Source organism: Nothobranchius furzeri, chromosome 5 (assembly GCF_043380555.1).
Source record: "Nothobranchius furzeri strain GRZ-AD chromosome 5, NfurGRZ-RIMD1, whole genome shotgun sequence".
Classification (NCBI taxonomy): domain Eukaryota; kingdom Metazoa; phylum Chordata; class Actinopteri; order Cyprinodontiformes; family Nothobranchiidae; genus Nothobranchius; species Nothobranchius furzeri.
The window spans coordinates 38,162,938-38,182,224 of record NC_091745.1 but is presented as its reverse complement, the minus strand read 5'-3'; the positions used below and the strand labels follow the sequence as shown (position 1 = coordinate 38,182,224).

The window sequence follows — 19,287 nt, the reverse complement described above, 5'->3', positions numbered from 1 at the left end:
AGAACCCTACCTCCACAGGAGGGGGTGGTGTAACTGATAAAGTTTTGATTACCTTACAAGGTGGAGACAGTCTAGTTTGTTTAAATTAGAATGCCTTTTGCCTGAATGCAAATGTGTGAGCCTAAGCAGCTAAATCAAGGCTAGACTAGAAGACTCTGTGGTCCTTTTGTGAAAAACCCTTTGAAGCCTCTGTGACGTGAGTGTGTTAACTCCGCCTTAGTGTGATAGAATCTCTGATAAACTCCTTTTGAGACAAGCTAGTTTTAAAGAATTTGAATGTGTTTTATTTGGTTTGTGATAATTTAGGACAGACCATATCTGACTAGTTTCATGCTAAACCAGACATCAATGTTTATTAATTTAAACAATTAGGCAGCACAACTTTTGGGTACACTGTTTTCCTAAATGCAAATTGTTCCCTATGCAAAGACAGGCTGGGAGACTCCTTGATTTGTGTCCTGCTGTGATGTGATGGTGGGAACTCGATTAACAGGTGATAAAGATCAGTGGCTGGCTGCATTGGTTCCTGCAGACAACATCAAAGGACACAGATCGGACACAAGACGCTTTGTGCCCCATTGACCCTCAACAACCAGGAAGGTATTGTGATTGCAACACAAGATGGTTTGCTATGTCCTGTCCTGATACTCTCCGAATGCAGGATTGGCTCAGACTCAGGAGAAGAGTGTCGATGAAAAGACTTCAGAGGATCTGAGTTCCTTTGAGCAAGCAGCTGTGGAAGTTGAACGCATGTCTAACTGAATGCAAATTGGTCTGTGCCTGTGGCATCCTGCTGTGGGTCTTTGAAATGTTTGTGACTTCTAGGTGTGTTGAAAAGGAGGTGGAGCCTACAATCCAAGATGGAGGAAGCACGAAAGACATGGCTAACTGCTGACTTGCAGTCCAAGACGGAAGTGACATAAACCATCGTCACTGGCTGAGCTAATGTTAAACCACAAACCAAGTGGATCAGTTAGCTGACGGTACCAACCTGTGCGCTGATGTAAAACCACAATACCCGCTGTGGGCCAGTCAGCTCTCTCAGGAAGTGACCTGCGTCGACACGTCAGCGGGACGACGCAAAGCTGAGAGCACAGTCTGTGACCGAGATATCACACCTGAACTGGAGATGAGGTGCAGAGGTCAAACACCAACTTGAGGAGGGAACCAGAACTGCAGTCAGCCAGCCACAGAAAACTCAAAACCTGTGACACCTGTTCAGTCCTACAAGCGATCGTTTGCCGCACAGGAGGTAACGACGGATGTGGAGCAGAAGATCCACAAGTGTTTAATGACAAATGATATGGGTTACTTTAATAAAGCTAAGAACTCAAGGTTATTATGTAGGTTTTGGTGTCTAGTTTATTCATTCCTAATTGCAGGTTTTAACTCTTGCTCTGGGTTTTGTTGACAGGATAATCATTGCTCAAAGGTAGCATTCAGGGGATAAATTAATAAAGCTAGAAATACAAGATAAAATTGGGTTTGATGTCTGGTTTAATGTTGAACTAAAATCCGATTGATTAATTGGTCATTTCAAATTCCAGGTTAGGTGTGTCCTAATTTCATGTTAATGTTGTTTTACTGGTTTAATCTTTTATTGCTCAAAAAGTCACATCAGGAGGGAATGTTGGGTATTTTTATAAATGTACCTTTTTGAGACCTAAAAGATGCCCATTACACATCATGAATCTCTGTGTTGGTATGTTCATAAAAAGGTTGAGCAAAGATGTTAATTGAGAGAACTTTAGGTTAATGTCGTAACCCCTGTTCTCTGAGTAAGATGAGTGAGATGTCTCACTATGGGATACGCCCCTCCGCGGATTCCTCAGAAGCACTTATCTCAATACGCCAATCCTGATTGGCCAGTGACCGTGACGTACGCGTCCCCATGCTACTATAAGTAGCAAGCGTCCCAACGCACACACTATTCAAGATAAACACCTCTTCTTGCTTCGCCCAGCAAGAAGGGTTGTCTGGTGAGACATCTCACTCATGTTACTCAGAGAACCGGGGTTACGACAGTAACCTAAAGTTCTCTTTCTTAACATTCGTTTCGATGTCTCACTATGGGATATGGAGACTCCCGTATTGCCAGACAGCTTATCCAGCGATCACCAACCTACAGGGATACGTCTTGGCCCGCCAAAGACCCCACACTCAGAATCGTGTGAGTCATTGCAGGGACCGAAACATCAAGCTTATAGAAGCGTGCAAATGCAAGTGGAGAAGCCCAACTTGCTGCAGCACAAATCTCCTGGATTGACAGCCCCCGAAAAAGGGCCCAAGAAGCAGACAGGCCCCTAGTAGAATGGGCCCTGAGCCCAACAGGTGCCTGAATGCCCTGACAGGAGTAAGCCATAGAAATAGCCTCCACAATCCAGTGGGAAAGCCTCTGCTTTGTGACGGGTTTCCCCTTACGAGGCCCACCCCATGACACAAAAAGCTGGTCCCCCCGTCGAAGGTTCTTTGTCCGATTCACATACTCCTTGAGCGCGCGAATCGGACACAGCTTGTGCCACCGCTCCTCCTCAGGAGAGGAGAAGGGCGGTGGGTAGAAAGCTGTGAGGATAATAGGAGAAAAGGAGCCCACCACCTTAGGCACAAAGGCAGGGTTGGGCTTCAAGGACACCTTCATGTCACCTGGTGCAAACTGGGTGCAGGATGGGTGCACAGAGAGAGCCTGTAAGTCACTAACTCGCTTTGCAGATACCAAAGCCAGGAGTAGCACCACCTTAAGAGACAGGATCTTAAGGTCCAGGCCGTCCATAGGCTCAAATGGAGGCCCGGAGAGGGCCGACAGCACCAAGGACAGATCCCATGAGGGCACCAGGGGTCGAGACACAGGGAGAAGCCTGCGCGCGCCCTTCATGAAGCTACACACCAGGGGGTGTTGACCTGCCAATTTCTTCCCAAAACCCAAGTGTCGGGCGGAAATGGCTGCTAGGTACACTTTAATGGTGGAGAAAGCCTTCTTCCCATCCAACAAGTCTTGCAGGAAAGACAGAATGACATTCACCGGGCATTGGAAGGGTGAGACCTCCCTGCCCTGACACCAGGCTTCAAACACCCTCCATTTACAGTCATATAGGGACCTAGTGGAGGGGGCCCTAGCATTCTGAATGGTTCGAATGACTGCCTGGGGCAGCTCTGCTGACACTAGTCCGCACCCCTCAGGGGCCAGGCCCACAGGGCCAGCCGTTCTGGATGAGGGTGGAAGATCGAGCCTCCCGCTTGGGACACCAGGTCCCTGCGAAGCGGCAGTTTCCAAGGTTGGCCCTCCAGGAGCTGGAAAATGTCCGCCACCCAATGCATGGCTGGCCAGAATGGGGCCACCAGAATGAGAGTGTGGCGCTGGGTTCGTACCCTCAGCAAGGTGGATGGTATCAGGGCCACTGGGGGAAAAGCGTAAAGCAGACCCCGTGGCCAGTCGTGCGCCAGCGCGTCCACGCCGAGTGGAGCGTCTCGGTCGCGCAGGGAGAAGAACAGAGGACACTGAGCATTCTCCTTGGAGGCAAAAAGATCCACTACGGCTGTGCCGAACCGGATCCAAATCTGTTCCACCACTGCTGGATGCAGGCTCCAATCCCCGTACAGGGGTGTCCCTCTGGACAACAGATCCGCCCCCCGATTCAGAACACCCGGGACGTGGGTGGCTCTGATTGAGAGGAGATGCCTGCTGCACCATAGGATCAGTCTGCGTGCCAGTGTGTGTAACCGCATGGAGCGCAGCCCCCCCTGGCGGTTTATATATGCCACAGTCGTGGTGTTGTCTGTTCTCACTAGGACATGATGGCCGGACAGAAAAGGCAGGAAGCGCCTCAGGGCCAGAAAGACCGCGAGGAGTTCCAGATAATTTATGTGTGTCCCCAGAGCTCTCTGCTCCACACACCCCTGACAGAGCGACCCTCCAGGAGCCCCCCCCAACCTGACAGGCTCGCATCTGTCGTGACCACTTTCCTCACGAGAACCAACCCCAAAGGCACCCCTTGTGCCAAGAGGGAGGGGTGACGCCAACAGCGGAGCGCCGCGACGCACGCTGCAGAGACCGTCACCCTGCGCGCTCTGTGGCGCACTGGAGAGAGACCCAGAGAAGCCACCCAGCGTTGAAAATCTCTCATGTGTAGACGGCCGAGTGGTACCACTGAAATAGCCGACGCCATGAGACCCAACAGCCTGAGGCATAACGCAAACCGCACCGAACTGTGTAGGCGGAAGCGCGCCAGGCAGAGCGAGAGCGCGTCCACGCGCTGTGTCGAGAGACGGGCCGTGAACGCCCCTGAGTCCAGATTCAGACCTAGAAAGGTTATTTTCTGGGAGGGGAGTAAAGCGCTTTTCTGCCAGTTTATTCTGAAACCCAGACCACACAAGTGACGGATCACAACCAGCGTGTTTGACGCTGCCTCCTCTCTGGACCGTGCCAGCAGGAGCCAGTTGTCTAAATATGTGGCCAGTCGAATGCCCCTCCCTCTCAGAGGGGCGATCGCCGCCTCCGTACACCTGACAAACACCCTCGGGCTCAGCGAGAGGCCGAATGGGAGCACGGTGTATTCGTAACACACTCCCTGAAAGGCAAACCTCAGAAATTTCCTGTGTGGAGGGTACACGGGAATATGAAAGTATGTGTCCCTCAGGTCGATTGAGGTGAACCAGTCGTTCTGGTGAATCAGACGCAAAAGGGATGAGAGCGTGAGCATTTTGAATCTGTACTTTCTGAGGCATCGGTTCAGGGCCCTCAGATCCAGGATCGGGCGAATCCCGGTCCCTCCCCGTTTCGGGACCAGGAAGTACCTGGAGTAGAAACCGCTCTGAGACCGATCGGGAGGCACAATGCATATCGCTCCCTTCTCCAGCAGGGAGGAGATTTCTCCCTGAAGGATGTGAGCTGACGACCCCTGGGCGTGGGAGAACACTACGCCGGAGAATCGAGGAGGAACTGAGGCGAATTGGAGCCTGTAACCCCTCGAAATTGTTCTTATCACCCAATGTGAAGCAGAAACCGCTGTCCATTCCTCCATGTGAGTTGAGAGCGGTGACACAGCCGTGACACACGGAGCACCAGCTCCCCCCAGAGGTTGTGGGGCAGCAGTGCTCGTGGCAACCACTGCGCATGCGCGGGGGCTTTGTGCTTTGACGGCCCAGGTGTACGGGGACGACCCGTGGCTGGCTAGAAAGTCCGCCAGGGGCCGACCCCGCCTGGGACCGCTCATGGGTAACATTTTTATTGATTTTTGCTGCGCCCTTGACATTTTGTCTGGATGCGGCAGCGAACGTTTTAATGCTCCTTGAGCGTGACATGTTTGTGAAAAACAACAATGTGAGTGCTTGTGACGTGTGTTCTGAGCCGGCACAGCCGGCTGCACGTCCTGGCCCCACCCTGGACCGCTCGGGGACTCTGCCGGAGGGGTTCCGTGAGGGGGGGAGAAAGCACCATGGCAACGTTGAACAGGAGGGGCTGGCGAACGGGGAACTGCCAGCTGCAGCGTCGGGAGGGAAAGAACTCCGTCAGGCTGCCCTCTTCTTCTTCCTCACCTGCTGACCGCCGGGTCGGGTGGATTGTCCCGGCGGCGGAGCAGCTTGGTTGCCGGATCGCTGAGGCCACACTGGTCGAGGCGCTGAGCCCGAGGGAGCTGGTTGGACAGCTTGAGGCTTCGGGCGCTTTGGGATCCGGAACTGAGGCTGGGCTCGGGGTATTGCCTGAGGAAGGTTCGGCCGAGCCGGCAGTGCCGGTGAAGGCTTACGGGGAAGGCAGAGATGAAGGGCTTCATCCTCTTTCTTTTTGGCCTCACACCGTTGCTGCATCGATGCCAGGGCAGAGCCGAAAATGCCTTCAGGCACGATTGGCATGTCCAAAATGTCCTCCTTCTCTCTATCAGAGAGGTTGGTGAGGTTCAGCCAACGTGCACGTTCCTGAAGCACCATCATGCCCATAGCTTTCGCCGTAGCCTGGACCGCGCAGCGCTGCACCCGCAGGCAGATGTCGGTCAGTACGGTGATTTCCTCCCACACCTCCGGGTCCGGCTTCGTATTCATGTCCTCACAGAGCTCGGCTTGGTACGCTGAGAGCATGGAGGAGACATTCAAAGCTCGGACCGAGATGGCGGCAGCCTTGTACGCCCTCTCGTTCAGCGCCGACTGGAAGCGGTCCGCCTTTGCAGGGAGAGCGGGAGGCCTGGAGGAAGTTGCCGAGAGTCGTGGGTGCAGGTGGGCTGCAACCAGCGGTTCCATCGGCGGCATGCGAAGCATGCCAGCCCTCTCCATCCCCTCGAAGTCCAGCGAGGAGGCTCCTTGGACCGGAGACCTTGAGCTGAAAGGGTGTTTGTCCCAGGAGGACCTCACTTCTTGGAGAAGCTCCGGGAAGGCGGGAAGGAGGGGCTTTGCCGCCCTTGTGGCCTGAGGCAGCTTCTTACCCTCGTAGCGGGACCTGACAGCCTCAGTGACCACGGTGGGCCAAGGGATGTTGAGCCTGGTCGCAGCGCGTCGGCAGACTGACTGCATGTCCAGGTGGGCGGCCGGAGAAGCCGCTCCATCCCTGGGAGAGGACGGAAAGCTAGGCATGGAGGCCTGAGCGACGGGGAGAAAGACATCATCATCCTCGTCCTCCTCTGAAATGAGGAGTTCCGAGGTGTCCTCGTCGTCTCCGTAGTCCAACTCCAACACGTCCTCGACGGGGTGGCTCGGACCGGCCAGTTCGAGCTGTGAGCCCCAGCTGAGTTCGGCACACGGTTCCGGCTCCGGGAGGGCATGTTCGCTGGCGTCCCCAGGCGGTGGCCCAGGGGCCGGCAGGCAAGGGTCCTTCCCCGACAGGCTAGCTTGGCGCGCTAGCCGCCGGCGAAGGCTCTTCAGGGTGAAGCAGGCACAGTTCTCACATGACCCGGGGACTTCCAATGCCAGCTGGGCGTGTTCCAGCCCGAGGCAGCTCGAGCAGACCTTGTGCGGGTCTTTGCTTGAGATTTTGTTCCCACAGGTACAGAGGCGAGCTCCTGAGCCATCGACTCCTCTGGTGGGAGGAGCGGCTTCCATGTTGGCTAACTGGTGTGTTAGCACAGAACGAACAGATGCACTGGAGTGTGAAGCTGCTCGTTATGCCCCGAACCTATGGTGAAGGTCAGGACAGAAGGACGGTAAGTTAACGTTCGGCGACGGAGAGAATATTAGAAGGCTCCGTCTGTGAACAGTTGAGCTAACTTACCTCAGAGATAAGCGACCACCGAAGCGAGAAGAGGTGATTGAATAGTGCGTGCGTTGGGACGCTTGCTACTTATAGTAGCATGGGGACGCGTACGTCACGGTCACTGGCCAATCAGGATTGGCCTATTGAGATAAGTGCTTCTGAGGAATCCGCGGAGGGGCGTATCCCATAGTGAGACATCGAAACGAATGTTAAGAAAGAGAACTCTGTAACTCTGTAACTTGAGAAGGCCCCGCCTTCTCCCCCCATCCATTTGGTGAATAAAACCACTGAAGACTCTTGAGGAGGGGGAGTCGCCTGGCAGATAGCTCTGGAGAGAGTTATGTGTCATGGTGATCTCCCCCCATTTGGCTAATTCAGTGTAAAATGTCTTCCTGGTTGTCATGTGTGTTTATTTCAGGTTCCAGGGTTATGGAGGTTAAGTATTATCTACCAGATAATTGCAGAATGCAGGTATACAGAGCAGGTGAGGAGAAAGCTTTGAAGGCTGAAGCAGAGTGGAGGCTGGTTGAGACACACACATGGACATTACAAATAATCAATTTACTCTCTCTCTATCAAAGGGTGTGTCGTCCTTTAAGGTAATATGGGATAAAATCAAATTACCTAACATAAACTTTCTGGTATATGTTCTTTCTTTGCATATCACATATACTCAAGGCTTTATTTTTAATAAATAGCTTTTTACATTTTACATTATTATCAATCAAAAAAATCTTAAAACAACAAAATCAAACAAAAAAATACATATTTTATTCTTTTTGATCATTTGCTTTTTTAGAATCATCAGCATGATTATTCTAAACAGGGATACAGTTACAGATGAATAAGGGAGATGATAAACTTGCTCCATCAACCTTATTAAACTTTTACTCCTCTTTTATCTGCTTGGAGTGAATTTACTTTCTTTTTAACTTTTCATTTATTAAAAGGGTTTCCTATATTTGAACCTGTAGGGTTAATTATGGTTGCTTTTAAGTTTAATATATTACCTTTACTTATGACCAATAAGATGTGATATTCTATATAAATATAGAATATCAACCTGCTTGGTCTTTGGATGTTTAATCAGAAGATTCTAGGATTCTTTGCTTTTTCAGGGATCAAACACACTTCGTATCAATTCAGACAGAGTCAAGTTTATAAAAAGTAAGAATTTATTTTCTAAACAATTAAAAACATGACAAGTTAACTAACCCCAAAATTCCACTATCTCCGCTCCGCTCCGGCACGAACTCTGCAGCAAAAACGGTCCCGTTGTAGTCAATCAGAGTTGTTCCACTACTGCGGCCATGCGGCGCAGTGCGCCGCCTGCCGTTCTACCATCCGGCAAAAATAGGATTGATTCTATTTTTGCCGGACGCCGGAGCACCTCCACAGTCAATGGACAGAAATCACAAACGCCCAACAGGAAAGGGAGCAAGCACAACTTCCGTTTTTTCACAATAAATCGATAAACAAAAAGCGTTTTTTGTTTCATATGCACAGGTTTAACAACTTTCAATGGCGGTTGAACTTTAAATGCACAAAAATAAGCCATGAATAGAGTTTCTACTATCAAAGTAGTCACCCTTTGTTGATCCAAACACTGCTGATCTCTCAACACAAATGATAGGCAGATTAAACAGTTCATTTCGATGCTTCTCCCACACAATGGGTGTTTGGATCTGATTTCCGCATTTATTGCTCGGACTGTATCGCAAGATCTCGAAAATCCCGTGCATGCCTGTTTGCGCACCTCAGGTCTCCGCACCAGAGCGGAGCCGTTGTAGAGCGGGTACAGTAAAAATTGAGTTCGGAAGTGAGCGGCGGCGGAGCGGAGATAGTGGAATTTTGGGGTAAGACTACTGTGATGGTTGAATCTAAGTGGATGGGATGTGATGTATGGTGATTGAATGGTGTGTGTTTATCAGAACCTTGTATCTAGAAGAACTGAGTTCTGGGTGTGAAAAGAATTTGGTTTGCATTAAAATATGAAATTGGTTCTTATCAAAACGGCATCAGACGCAATCATGCTGTGTCTACCTCACCCTTTCTTTGGAGACCCTCTTCGCGGATCCGGAGGTCAGGAAGATCGGATGACCTCTGGGCACCGAGGTTCAGTAGATTAACCGCAGCACCGACGCTCCAGTCCAGAGATGTCGCCAGGCACACAGGTTGGAACTAGTTTGCGTCTAAAGCAGCTGTCACTGGATAGCTGAAGGAAGCGTTTTGCTGTGTCAGCTGTAGGCAGCTTTTAGCTTGTCGAAAGCTTGTCAAGATATGCGGTGGTTATAGAGTGTCCTCCGGTGGCCAGTCCGGAGTTCTGCTCAAACTAACAGAATGCTGAATCTCACAGAATGCTGAATCACTATGCAAAAGACCCTGTTTTAATATTCTCATATTATGATTAACTTGGCCAATTGGGACTTGCCATGTTAAGAGGTGTTAACAAACAAACCTCAGAACATCACGCCTTCTTTCAGATACAGGATGCACTGATGTGTGGGTAAGAAAATATCTATGTGCAGTGACATTAACTTTAATTTATATCTTATGAACATTGTGTATGAGTGTAGATAATGATTCACTTGTTAAATCAAACATTACTGATCATAATCACTAAATGTTTCATTGTAATAATAAAAATAATTTCAACCACAGTAATTTAAGCACAGATTAATCAAAACATTTCATTAGTATTCATATAACATTTGTTCATTCAACCATATTATTATTTCATGATTAATTAACTCATATGAGCTGAAAATGTTCACTTTATTCAGAGGCATGAGGAATCCTGTAGAAGCGATAAAGGAAGCTTAGGCCGTGTAACAGGAACAGTTTGTTGACAATATGTTATCATGTGTTCAGAGCTGCAGAATCTTCTGGGCTTGTTGGAAGATAGAATGTAAAATCCACCTTAGAGAATGCATATCAGAATCAGAATCAGAAAGAATTTTATTGCCAGCGCTCCAGCGAACCAGAGCATAGGAACTTGACTCCACAGTACAGCCTCACCAAGATTACACACACACATATAGACAGGACAGATACAGGCAGACCGTGAGAGCAGCCATAACGGCGCTCACTTCAGTAGATGAAGAGGGGATTACATGAGGAGAGTTCGGGGAGGGAGAAAAATGCATTAACAGAGCTACACCGGCAGGGTGTAGCTCTACTATGCAAAAAAACACCCAACATATAAGCATGAACGTCACAGTTCACAACATGAGACCCGGTAGGTAGGGGGGAGGGGCTGGGACCCTGGTTTCCTCAGCGGGAGCAACCTGTGTGGCGCTCGGCCAACTGAATCCACAGGTGGGAGGGAGGTCACGGGAAAGCACAGAGAACAGTGAGTGCCTTCAACTTGATGACCTCCGCGGAGACCACTATCTGAAGGAGGGGGGGTAGGTAGGGTTTTCACAGCATTTGTCTGCATTCCTTCCATCGTGGGGGATTTTACACACAACTCCAAGGCTGCTTATGGCGTCAGATTGGATAAGAAGACTTTGTTTGGGTCAGGCAGAGATAATTTTCCTCTGTCTTAAAGTCTGTATTGATCATTCAAATCCTCCAGTGAAGCCAATTTGGTGATTAAACATCTCCACACCGTCCGGTGACCCTCCGAGATAACATCCAATTTGCGCACTAACACCGGCAACACAGCTAAGACATTGTCCAGCTTGCGATTCACCTCGAGTAACGTCCCAGTCTGTGAGGTCTCCGCCCGGACGGTGCCATCCATGGATGCGGGTCGCCCTCCAATCGCTCCCGTCATCCCAATTTTACGGAAAACCAGATATCCTCCCACTCCAATCAGAAGAAATCCAGTGATCATCAGGCCAAATATCCACACATCTTCGACGTCCTCAATGGACGGCTGAGAGAGACAGATGACATTCCACTTCTTCCAGGAATCGAGCATATACAGGTGCTGGCCAGTAAATTAGAATATCATCAAAAGGTTGAAAATATTTCAGTAATTCCATTCAAAACGTGAAACTTGTACATTATATTCATGCAATGCACACAGACCAATGTATTTCCAATGTTTATTACGTTTAATTTTGATATTTATAGGTGACAACCAATGAAAACATCAAATCTGGTATCTCAGAAAATTAGAATATTCTAAAGGCCAATGAAAAAATGTTTGTTTCTCTAATGTTGGCCAACTGAAAAGAATGAACATGAAAAGAATGTGCATGTATAGCACTCAATACTTAGTCGGGGCTCCTTTTGCCTCAATAACTGCAGTAATGCGGCGTGGCATGGACTCGATCAGTCTGTGGCACTGCTCAGGTGTTATGAGAGCCCAGGTTGCTCTGATAGTCGTCTTCAGCTCCTCTGCATTGTTGGGTCTAGCGTATTGCATCCTCCGCTTCACAATACCCCATAGATTTTCTATGGGGTTAAGGTCAGGCGAGTTTGCTGGCCAATCAAGGACAGGGATACCATGGTCCTTGAACCAGGTGCTGGTGGTTTTGGCACTGTGTGCAGGTGCCAAGTCCTGTTGAAAGGTGAAGTCTGCATCCCCATAAAGTTGGTCAGCAGCAGGAAGCATGAAGTGCTCTAAAACTTCCTGGTAGACGGCTGCATTGACCCTGGACCTCAGGAAACAGAGTGGGCCAACACCGGCAGATGACATGGCACCCCACACCATCACTGACGGTGGAAACTTTACACTGGACCTCATGCAACGTGGATTCTGTGCTTCTCCGCTCTTCCTCCAGACTCTGGGTCCTTGATTTCCAAAGGAAATGCAGAACTTGCTTTCATCAGAAAACATAACTTTGGACCACTCAGCATCAGTCCAGTCCTTTTTGTCCTTGGCCCAGGCGAGACGCTTCTTGCGCTGTTTCTTGTTCAGGAGTGGCTTGACACACGGAATGCGACACCTGAATCCCATGTCTTTCATGAGTCTCCTCGTGGTGGTTCTTGAAGCGCTGACTCCAGCTGCAGTCCACTCTTTGTGGATCTCCCCCACATTTTTGAATGGGTTTGTCGTCACAATTCTCTGCAGGGTGCGGTTATCCCTAGAGCTTGTACACTTTTTTCTACCACATTTTTTCCGTCCCTTCGCCTGTCTGTTAATGTGCTTGGACACAGAGCTCTGCGAACAGCCAGCTTCTTTAGCAATCACCTTTTGTGTCTTGCCCTCCTTGTGCAAGGTGTCAATGATTGTCTTTTGTACAGCTGTTAAGTCAGAAGTCTTCCCCATGATTGTGGTGCCTTCAAAACAAGACTGAGGGACCTTTTAAAGGCCTTTGCAGGTGTTTTGAGTAAATCAGCTGATTAGAGTGGCAGCAGGTGTCTTCTATATTCAGCCTTTTCAGAATATTCTAATTTTTTGAGATACCAAATTTGGAGTTTTCATTAATTGTCACTTATGAATATCAAATTTAAATGTAATGAACATTGGAAATACATTGGTCTGTGTGCATTGCATGAATATAATGTACAAGTTTCACGTTTTGAATGGAATTACTGAAATATTTTCAACCTTTTGATGATATTCTAATTTACTGGCCAGCACCTGTATCCTGCTGCATGTGTCCCGTGCAAGCCCCCACAATGCCGCTCAGAAAATGGTCCCATCCCGGAAGTAAGAAAAATTGCAGTTCCACCCTCATCCGCTGGGGGCTGGTGCCAGAAGCGAGCAAATCCTCATTGACTCCCATGTTAAAAATGCCGATTTCACAGCAGAAATAAACATGTTTACAGCCTGGTGCCAAAACATGTTTTTTGTCTAAATTATCTATAGTTTATACTCATGACAACTCTGAGGGGGGTGAATTTTTTTCTAACTCTTCTGTTTAAGTGTATTGAAAGCCTAAAATTCTGTATAATTAATGAGCATCCGACACACGTGACCGCCGCCTCAGACCCACGTGACCACAGAGCTAGCTCCGTGGAAAGGCCTCAGTACAGCCTCGGTCTGGCTTGGAAACTGCTCCGGCATTTTGAGTCTCTGTGTTTGTGTATTCTTCTTTGTATAGTATTGGTGCAATTGTTGGACAAAATGACTTGCAGTGGTATTAATTGCACTAATAGAGCGTCCAAGGAGTCTCCACTTCATTTTTTTCGGTAAGTTAAAATCTACATTCGTATTTTATGTCACTGCCACCTTTAAACTAGCTGAGTTTACCGAAGTAGCTAGCTAACTATCAGTTTAACATGTAGCATGTACTGTTTAACCATGAAATTTAAATGTAAAATACGGTAAAATAATTAATAGGGCATATTTAGATGGGTAATAGGGTAAAACCCAGTGCATTTAAGATAAAAATGGGTTGAAATATGACGGAGCGCTAAGAGGGAGACTTCTGTGTCCATTCTTCCATCCGGTAATCCCCAGCGGTCACCGATCCGGCGCCTACTTGCTGCGCCTAGCTGCTGCGCGGTCTGACCGCTCGTGGAGTTTTTCATGTCTGACTTTAACCGCATCTAATACTGTATTACGGCGTGAGCGCAACAGCGACAACTTAATATCGATGTGTAAGCAGCCTGAGTGGTAGGGTGTTTTCATCTGAACCCTTAAAACCTCCAGCAGGCTATGCTGCACTATTGACGTGTTAGCGCGCGGCGCTAACAACTTAGCAACGTGACATGTCTCTGAGAAAGCGTAAAACATGGACGCTTCTTCTGAAGCGGAAAATAACACCTCTTCTTAGGCAGAGCAGGATGTCGCCTCGGCTCGTTCACGGCCGAGCCGGACTGAGCTCGATAACATTGACCAAGCACAGCCACTGGGCCGTTGTAGCTGCCACCAGGCCTGCTGAAGGAACTCCAGCGGGTTTCATCAGACTCGTAAAGTTTCTTGTTTTTGCTGGGGATTTCTGTATTTTACCGCTCCCTCCTGCAGTCTTCCCCTATTAAAATTTAAAATGTGTAACTTTATGTATTGTGATGAATGACTAATATTCATGTAAAACTAAAACGTTAGGCATTTAGGGGAAAAAAACAAAATAATAAACATTATACAGATGTCAAATAACTCAAACTGTAATTAAACTATATATTTTCAAAGTCATATAGACAGCATGATGGTTTGTGTGATCCGCGCGGTTTCACTTACACCCCTTTAATGATCAGGCTGTTTTTTATTATTTTTATCAGCTGATAGCAGTTAAAATTATGGTAAAAAATACTTTTATCTGTTTTTGATAACTTAATGCCCAGGAAGAGCATCTTCCTGGGCATTAAATATAACCCAAATGTTTTATTATGAGCAGATCTGATGAAGGTTTAAACAAGCAGTCTGCAAAGTAAAACTTGTTTAGAGTCCAAACTCTTACTAAAGCTTTTAAAAAGAAAAAATGGTTGAATTTTGAGAAATATCCACAACAGGGGAGCGAGACCTCTGAAAAATGTATATTTTCTCTGAATTCATAGAATAATGTGAAGATTCTGGGAAAAGTTGGGATTCTGAGATTAAAACGTAAATCTTTCTAATCATAATTCTGGCAGTTTTTGTGTCCTTCTGCTGTGGAAAGTCGTGCAACATGAAGATACTGAGAAGATGCTTACAACCTGTATTTTTATTCCATCCATAAATAAAATCATGAGCTATTTTTTTAATCCAAATTTGATACAAAGGGCCATCGTTGGTTCCAGACCCGTTCTAGAACATTCCTCTAATCTTAAAGTCATCATCAGTTTCTTCCTTTTAACAAATATTTATTTGTTCAAATATTTAATATTTATAACTGGAATATTTGTTCCTCCCTTTCCCACTGCAGTTAGTCCTGTCCTGCAACCCTGTTTTTGCAGCTTAGTGAAGCCAACCATCACTAACCTGGGGGTGGTTTTGGACCCAGAGATGCGGATGGACTCCCACATTAGCCAGGTGGTTAGATCCTGCTTTTCCCGGCTTCGCCAGCTACCAAAGATGAAGTCCATCCTGAAAGACGTGTCATATTTTCTCCCCAAGCTGGACCTGACCGTCATGTATCGGTCCAAAATAGTGTGATGATATTGTGTTTTTTGTACATAACAGACTTTTTAACAGACAAATTTGTCGCATTCTCCTACACCTCTTCACGGGCTCGCCACAGTAAATATTCTATTTGGCAAGAGATAAACTTTATTGTATTTATCCTAGTGAATCTATAATTAAACGGGTAAACTAGTATTAGCACATCCAACATCAAAGAAAGTAAAATGTTACTATCAGGAGAGGGAGAATGTTTAAGTGGTTAGCAGCAGTGTGCTAGCCGATGGCCCCCTCCATGAGGCCACCACAGCTCAGCAGAACATCGTTGTAGCTTCTTCTGGGGAGAAGAATACTTGGAGAAAAAATAAAGTTAACAGCTGAAATAGCAGGAAATAATACAGTTAAAGAGCAGATTGTAGAAGAAAGAAACCCCTGGGTTAAACTGGTCTGTCTACTGCATAATGCTGAACTCTAACATGTGTCCTCAGGGAAGGACCTGATTGGTGTCCAGAACCTGTTGAAGAAGCACCAGGCTCTGCAGGCTGAGATCACAGGTCATGAACCTCGCATCAAGGCTGTCACCCAGAAAGGAGAGACCATGGTGGAGGAAGGTAGAGCAGGTCTGGTCCTGACATGTTTCTGAGGTGTCTGCAGGTTCTGGCTCACTTTTTTTGGGTCCAGGTCACTTCGCTGGTGAGGAGGTGAAGACTAAGCTGTCAGAGCTTCATGGACGTTGGGACACGCTAAAGGCCAAGGCGTCCCAGAGGAGGCAGGACCTGGAGGACTCTCTGCAGGCCCAGCAGTACTTTGCGGATGCTAATGAGGCCGAGTCCTGGATGAGGGAGAAGGAGCCCATCGTTGGAAGTCCAGACTAAGGGAAAGACGAGGACTTGGCCGAGGTATGGAAGTCCCTTCCTGAGAAACTCCAATCGCTTTTCTTTGCTCTCTTTCCAGTCCTTCATAATTAGTGTTTCTGTATTTGTCATTTCCTTCGGTTGTCTACCAGACATCGTTGCTCGTTTGAGCGTCTCATGGGTTAGGGGTAGAAGTGCTGGCCTCGCACAGGAAGTGATGACAAACGTGTTCCCGGCGCTCTTATTTCAAACGGTTTACAAGCTGTGATGTGTGTTCCCGCTGCAGAGCAGCCATGACACGTGGCAGCCGGCAGAAGGCTCACGCTTTTCCACTAAACACCCGCAGAGCTGCGTCTGCGGTGAACTGAGCAGGGTTTGTTTTACAGTGGCGGATCCGATTGGACCATCGCTGCGAGAAAGCTCCACTTGTGTCAGACGAGCTGAAGGTTCTGATGTTCTGCTCCACAGGCTCTCCTGAAGAAGCACGAGGCCCTGATGTCGGACCTGTCGGCTTATGGCAGCAGCATCCAGGCCCTGAAGGAGCAGGCCCAGTCCTGCAGGGTGAGTTCAGAGCCCTCGGCCCGTCAGAACATTCTTATCCACCACGTTCTAACACCAGACCTGTTAACCCGACAGCAACAAGATAATCAGCAGGTGCTTTTGTCCTGCAGGACCTGAAGGCCAACGAGTCCCGCCTGAGGGACATCAACAAGGTGGCATCTGAACTGGAGTCAGAAGGTCTGATGGCTGAGGAGGCTCCTATGGTTCAGGCTCAGGTGAGCGTCACCTGTCTGCAGCAGCTGGTCCCTCTCACTTCCTGGTTTGTTAACTCTGCTCGTCTCTGTTTGTAGCAACAAGAACATCTGGGTTCTGCTCCTGGAAAGGTGCATGTTGTCCTCCGCCTCAACCAGAACCAGACGTGGTGTTTTTGTTACCACTCATTTGTTTGTTTGTTTGTTTACAGGATGAAGCCGACTCTTAACACGGCGTCACCCTGGAAGGTGAGTTCATTCAGCTGATCAGAGGTCACCTCTGATGGCAGCAGTCACGGCCGACCGTGCTGACATCACACAGGAATTCAGGTGACCCGGCAGGCACCAGGTGCTGGTGAAAGTGGGGACATGTCAGCTGGTTGCCATGGCTACAGTTATCTTTATGCATCTGTATGACTGCTGACTGGTGTGTGTTTCCTGTGACCTTTGACCTCAGACCGTACGGTTGGGCGTTCAGACGACGGCTAACTTTAATTCCATCAAGGTAAGAGGAAGCTCTTCCCTTCCTGTCTGAGCGATCCGTCTCCAGGTTTCTTCGTCCGGCGTCCAGCCCGCTGGCGTCCACCTTCATCTCACCTTCATCTCATCTCACTTCATTTATAGTGCAATACTTTCACATTATCATTTTCCCACACTTCTGTATACCTGTATTTTGTTGTTTTTCAATAAAGAATGACAAATTATTTAAGTTTGGTTTTTGTTGCACACAAATATATATCTGTAAAAAATATCTTCAAAGCTAATGTTTACATAACAAGTATGATTGGGTTTTGCAATACGGCACTCAAGTTTATTTTAGTAAGATTTTCAAACCAAGTAAAGTTAGTAAAGAACACATTTCTATTGTCTGCTAAGAAACTGTTGGGATTTAAAATGGGCCTGTTGTACAAATAACTTGTAAATGATTATTCCTCACTTTTGTCTTAACCAAAGAAATTCCAGTAATTGAGCAAAAACATTTATTTTTAACACTACATTTTATAAAACAGGGCACAGTGTCGGCACATGTATGTATGTCGATGGTCCGCCCCAACCGAACCAGGAGACACAGACGTCAGGGAGGCCAAGGTTGTCTCTGCAGCTCTCTGGGCACCACGCCTCACTCAGCTGTCCCCAATGATCCAAATGGCTATGGAGGAAAAAAAATTTAATAAAAGAATGAAACTTAAAAACTCCCAAACCTCATGTCATATTTACTAATCAGCTATGGCTGATTTATTGTTTGGATCACAGTGAGTTACACTAATTCTAATATATTTTTATTTCTATTATACATACATACTTTTTAACTGTTATTTTCACATGACTGTTATCAGGCTCTTGTTCTGGTTCTGATGATAACTCTGTGTCTTCCAGTAAGTTATCTTGTGCTTACTTCATCTGTATAATGTCTCTTTACTTTTGGTAAATTGTACTGAGTCCAGAATAAAGGCTAGCTGGCTGTACAAGATACAAACAAGTATTACGTTTTGGAAATATATGAAACACCGCCAGCATCTGTTAGAGCCTGTGGCGGGGTGCTGAGGGCCGGCTCCAGCCCAGGAATGAGCTCTACACGCCGGCCGGGAGGGTTTGAAACACCGCCATCCTCTCCTCTGCTGGCTGTTCATTCTGTTATGGTTACCGGTGCTTGTGTTGCAATGTGAAACGCTTGGTCTCGGATTTTGTAAGAAAGATAATAAAATGTCCCCCCAAAATACGACTTAAATATATTTTCTCTTCTTCATGATACATTTAATGGCTGGTGCGACTCAGGAGTGATAGCGCCGAAAAAAACTGTACTGAAAACTTGCTCAAAGCAAAATGTATTCATTACGGAAATAAGTTATAAACTTACCGATTTAAAACTTTTTTAATACAGGTACTTCTCACGAACAGGCGCAGAAAACCTCCACCTAAACTCCGTGTGAGGTTCAGGTCGATGGGTGTTCCAGTTAGCTCCGGTTGGGTTGAAGCTAGGTGGCTACATCCGTTAGCTCGGCTCCCACCTCCGCTTTAGCTTTGGGTTAGCCAGGGTTAGCTTCAGGTTAGCTCGTAGCTAGTTCGCCTGGGTGTCGTCACTCGAGCCCAGCCTTACAGCCACACCCTCAGCGCCTCCTCTCTTCCCTTTTATGGAATTGTCTGGGCTGGACGGAACCTGTGACACGGTCAAAATGGCGGTGGTGGACACCTCCCATTATGGACAGATAACGTGTTATTGAAGCCTATGGAATCGAATTGTCCAGTATATGTACAGTCTATGGTCCCGTGAGGACAAGCGGGAGCCCCCTCCTCCGTTCTCATTGTAGAAAAAATCTTATCAATCGCGTTGAATGACCAATTAATTAAATCCATTTCTGAAAAATAGTGATGTCCAGAGGAAATGCAGAGAAGCGCTCTGTAGGCAGACGGGACAAAAAGAGCCTTGGGAAAAAGCAAATAGGGGAGCAAAGCAGAAGCGACCGTGCTCTGTGAGTCTCCCGTTTTGGCCGGGAAACAACCGTATTTTACTTTGCTTTCCTGCCGTCCTCCCGAATTATTATTTTCCCGTAAATCTCCCATATTTTTAAA

At 47.6% G+C, this 19,287-nt stretch overlaps 1 protein-coding gene and 1 long non-coding RNA gene across 3 annotated transcripts; one reads left to right on the top strand and one right to left on the bottom strand.

Annotated features, from left to right (window-relative positions):
• The first annotated feature begins 13,130 nt into the window (after positions 1-13,130).
• On the top strand, positions 13,131-17,420 carry LOC139070053 (spectrin alpha chain, non-erythrocytic 1-like). Of its 2 annotated transcripts, none has more exons than XM_070551674.1 (7): positions 13,131-13,261; positions 15,599-15,721; positions 15,792-16,009; positions 16,433-16,525; positions 16,636-16,740; positions 16,816-16,965; positions 17,174-17,420. In XM_070551674.1, exons 4-7 carry the CDS (start codon positions 16,460-16,462, stop codon positions 17,249-17,251), a joined length of 399 nt encoding a protein of 132 aa, XP_070407775.1. In that variant the 5' UTR covers positions 13,131-13,261; positions 15,599-15,721; positions 15,792-16,009; positions 16,433-16,459; the 3' UTR covers positions 17,252-17,420. The 2 variants fall into 2 exon arrangements, with proteins under 2 accessions (XP_070407775.1, XP_070407773.1); XM_070551672.1 differs by lacking the exon at positions 13,131-13,261 and adding an exon at positions 13,833-15,023.
• Positions 17,421-17,682: 262 nt separating this feature from the next.
• LOC139070054 (uncharacterized) lies at positions 17,683-19,003 on the bottom strand. Its single transcript, XR_011520706.1, has 2 exons — positions 18,575-19,003; positions 17,683-17,866 (listed from the first exon to the last, which is right to left on the bottom strand). It is a non-coding gene; the product is annotated as an uncharacterized lncRNA (long non-coding RNA).
• Positions 19,004-19,287: the final 284 nt, after the last annotated feature.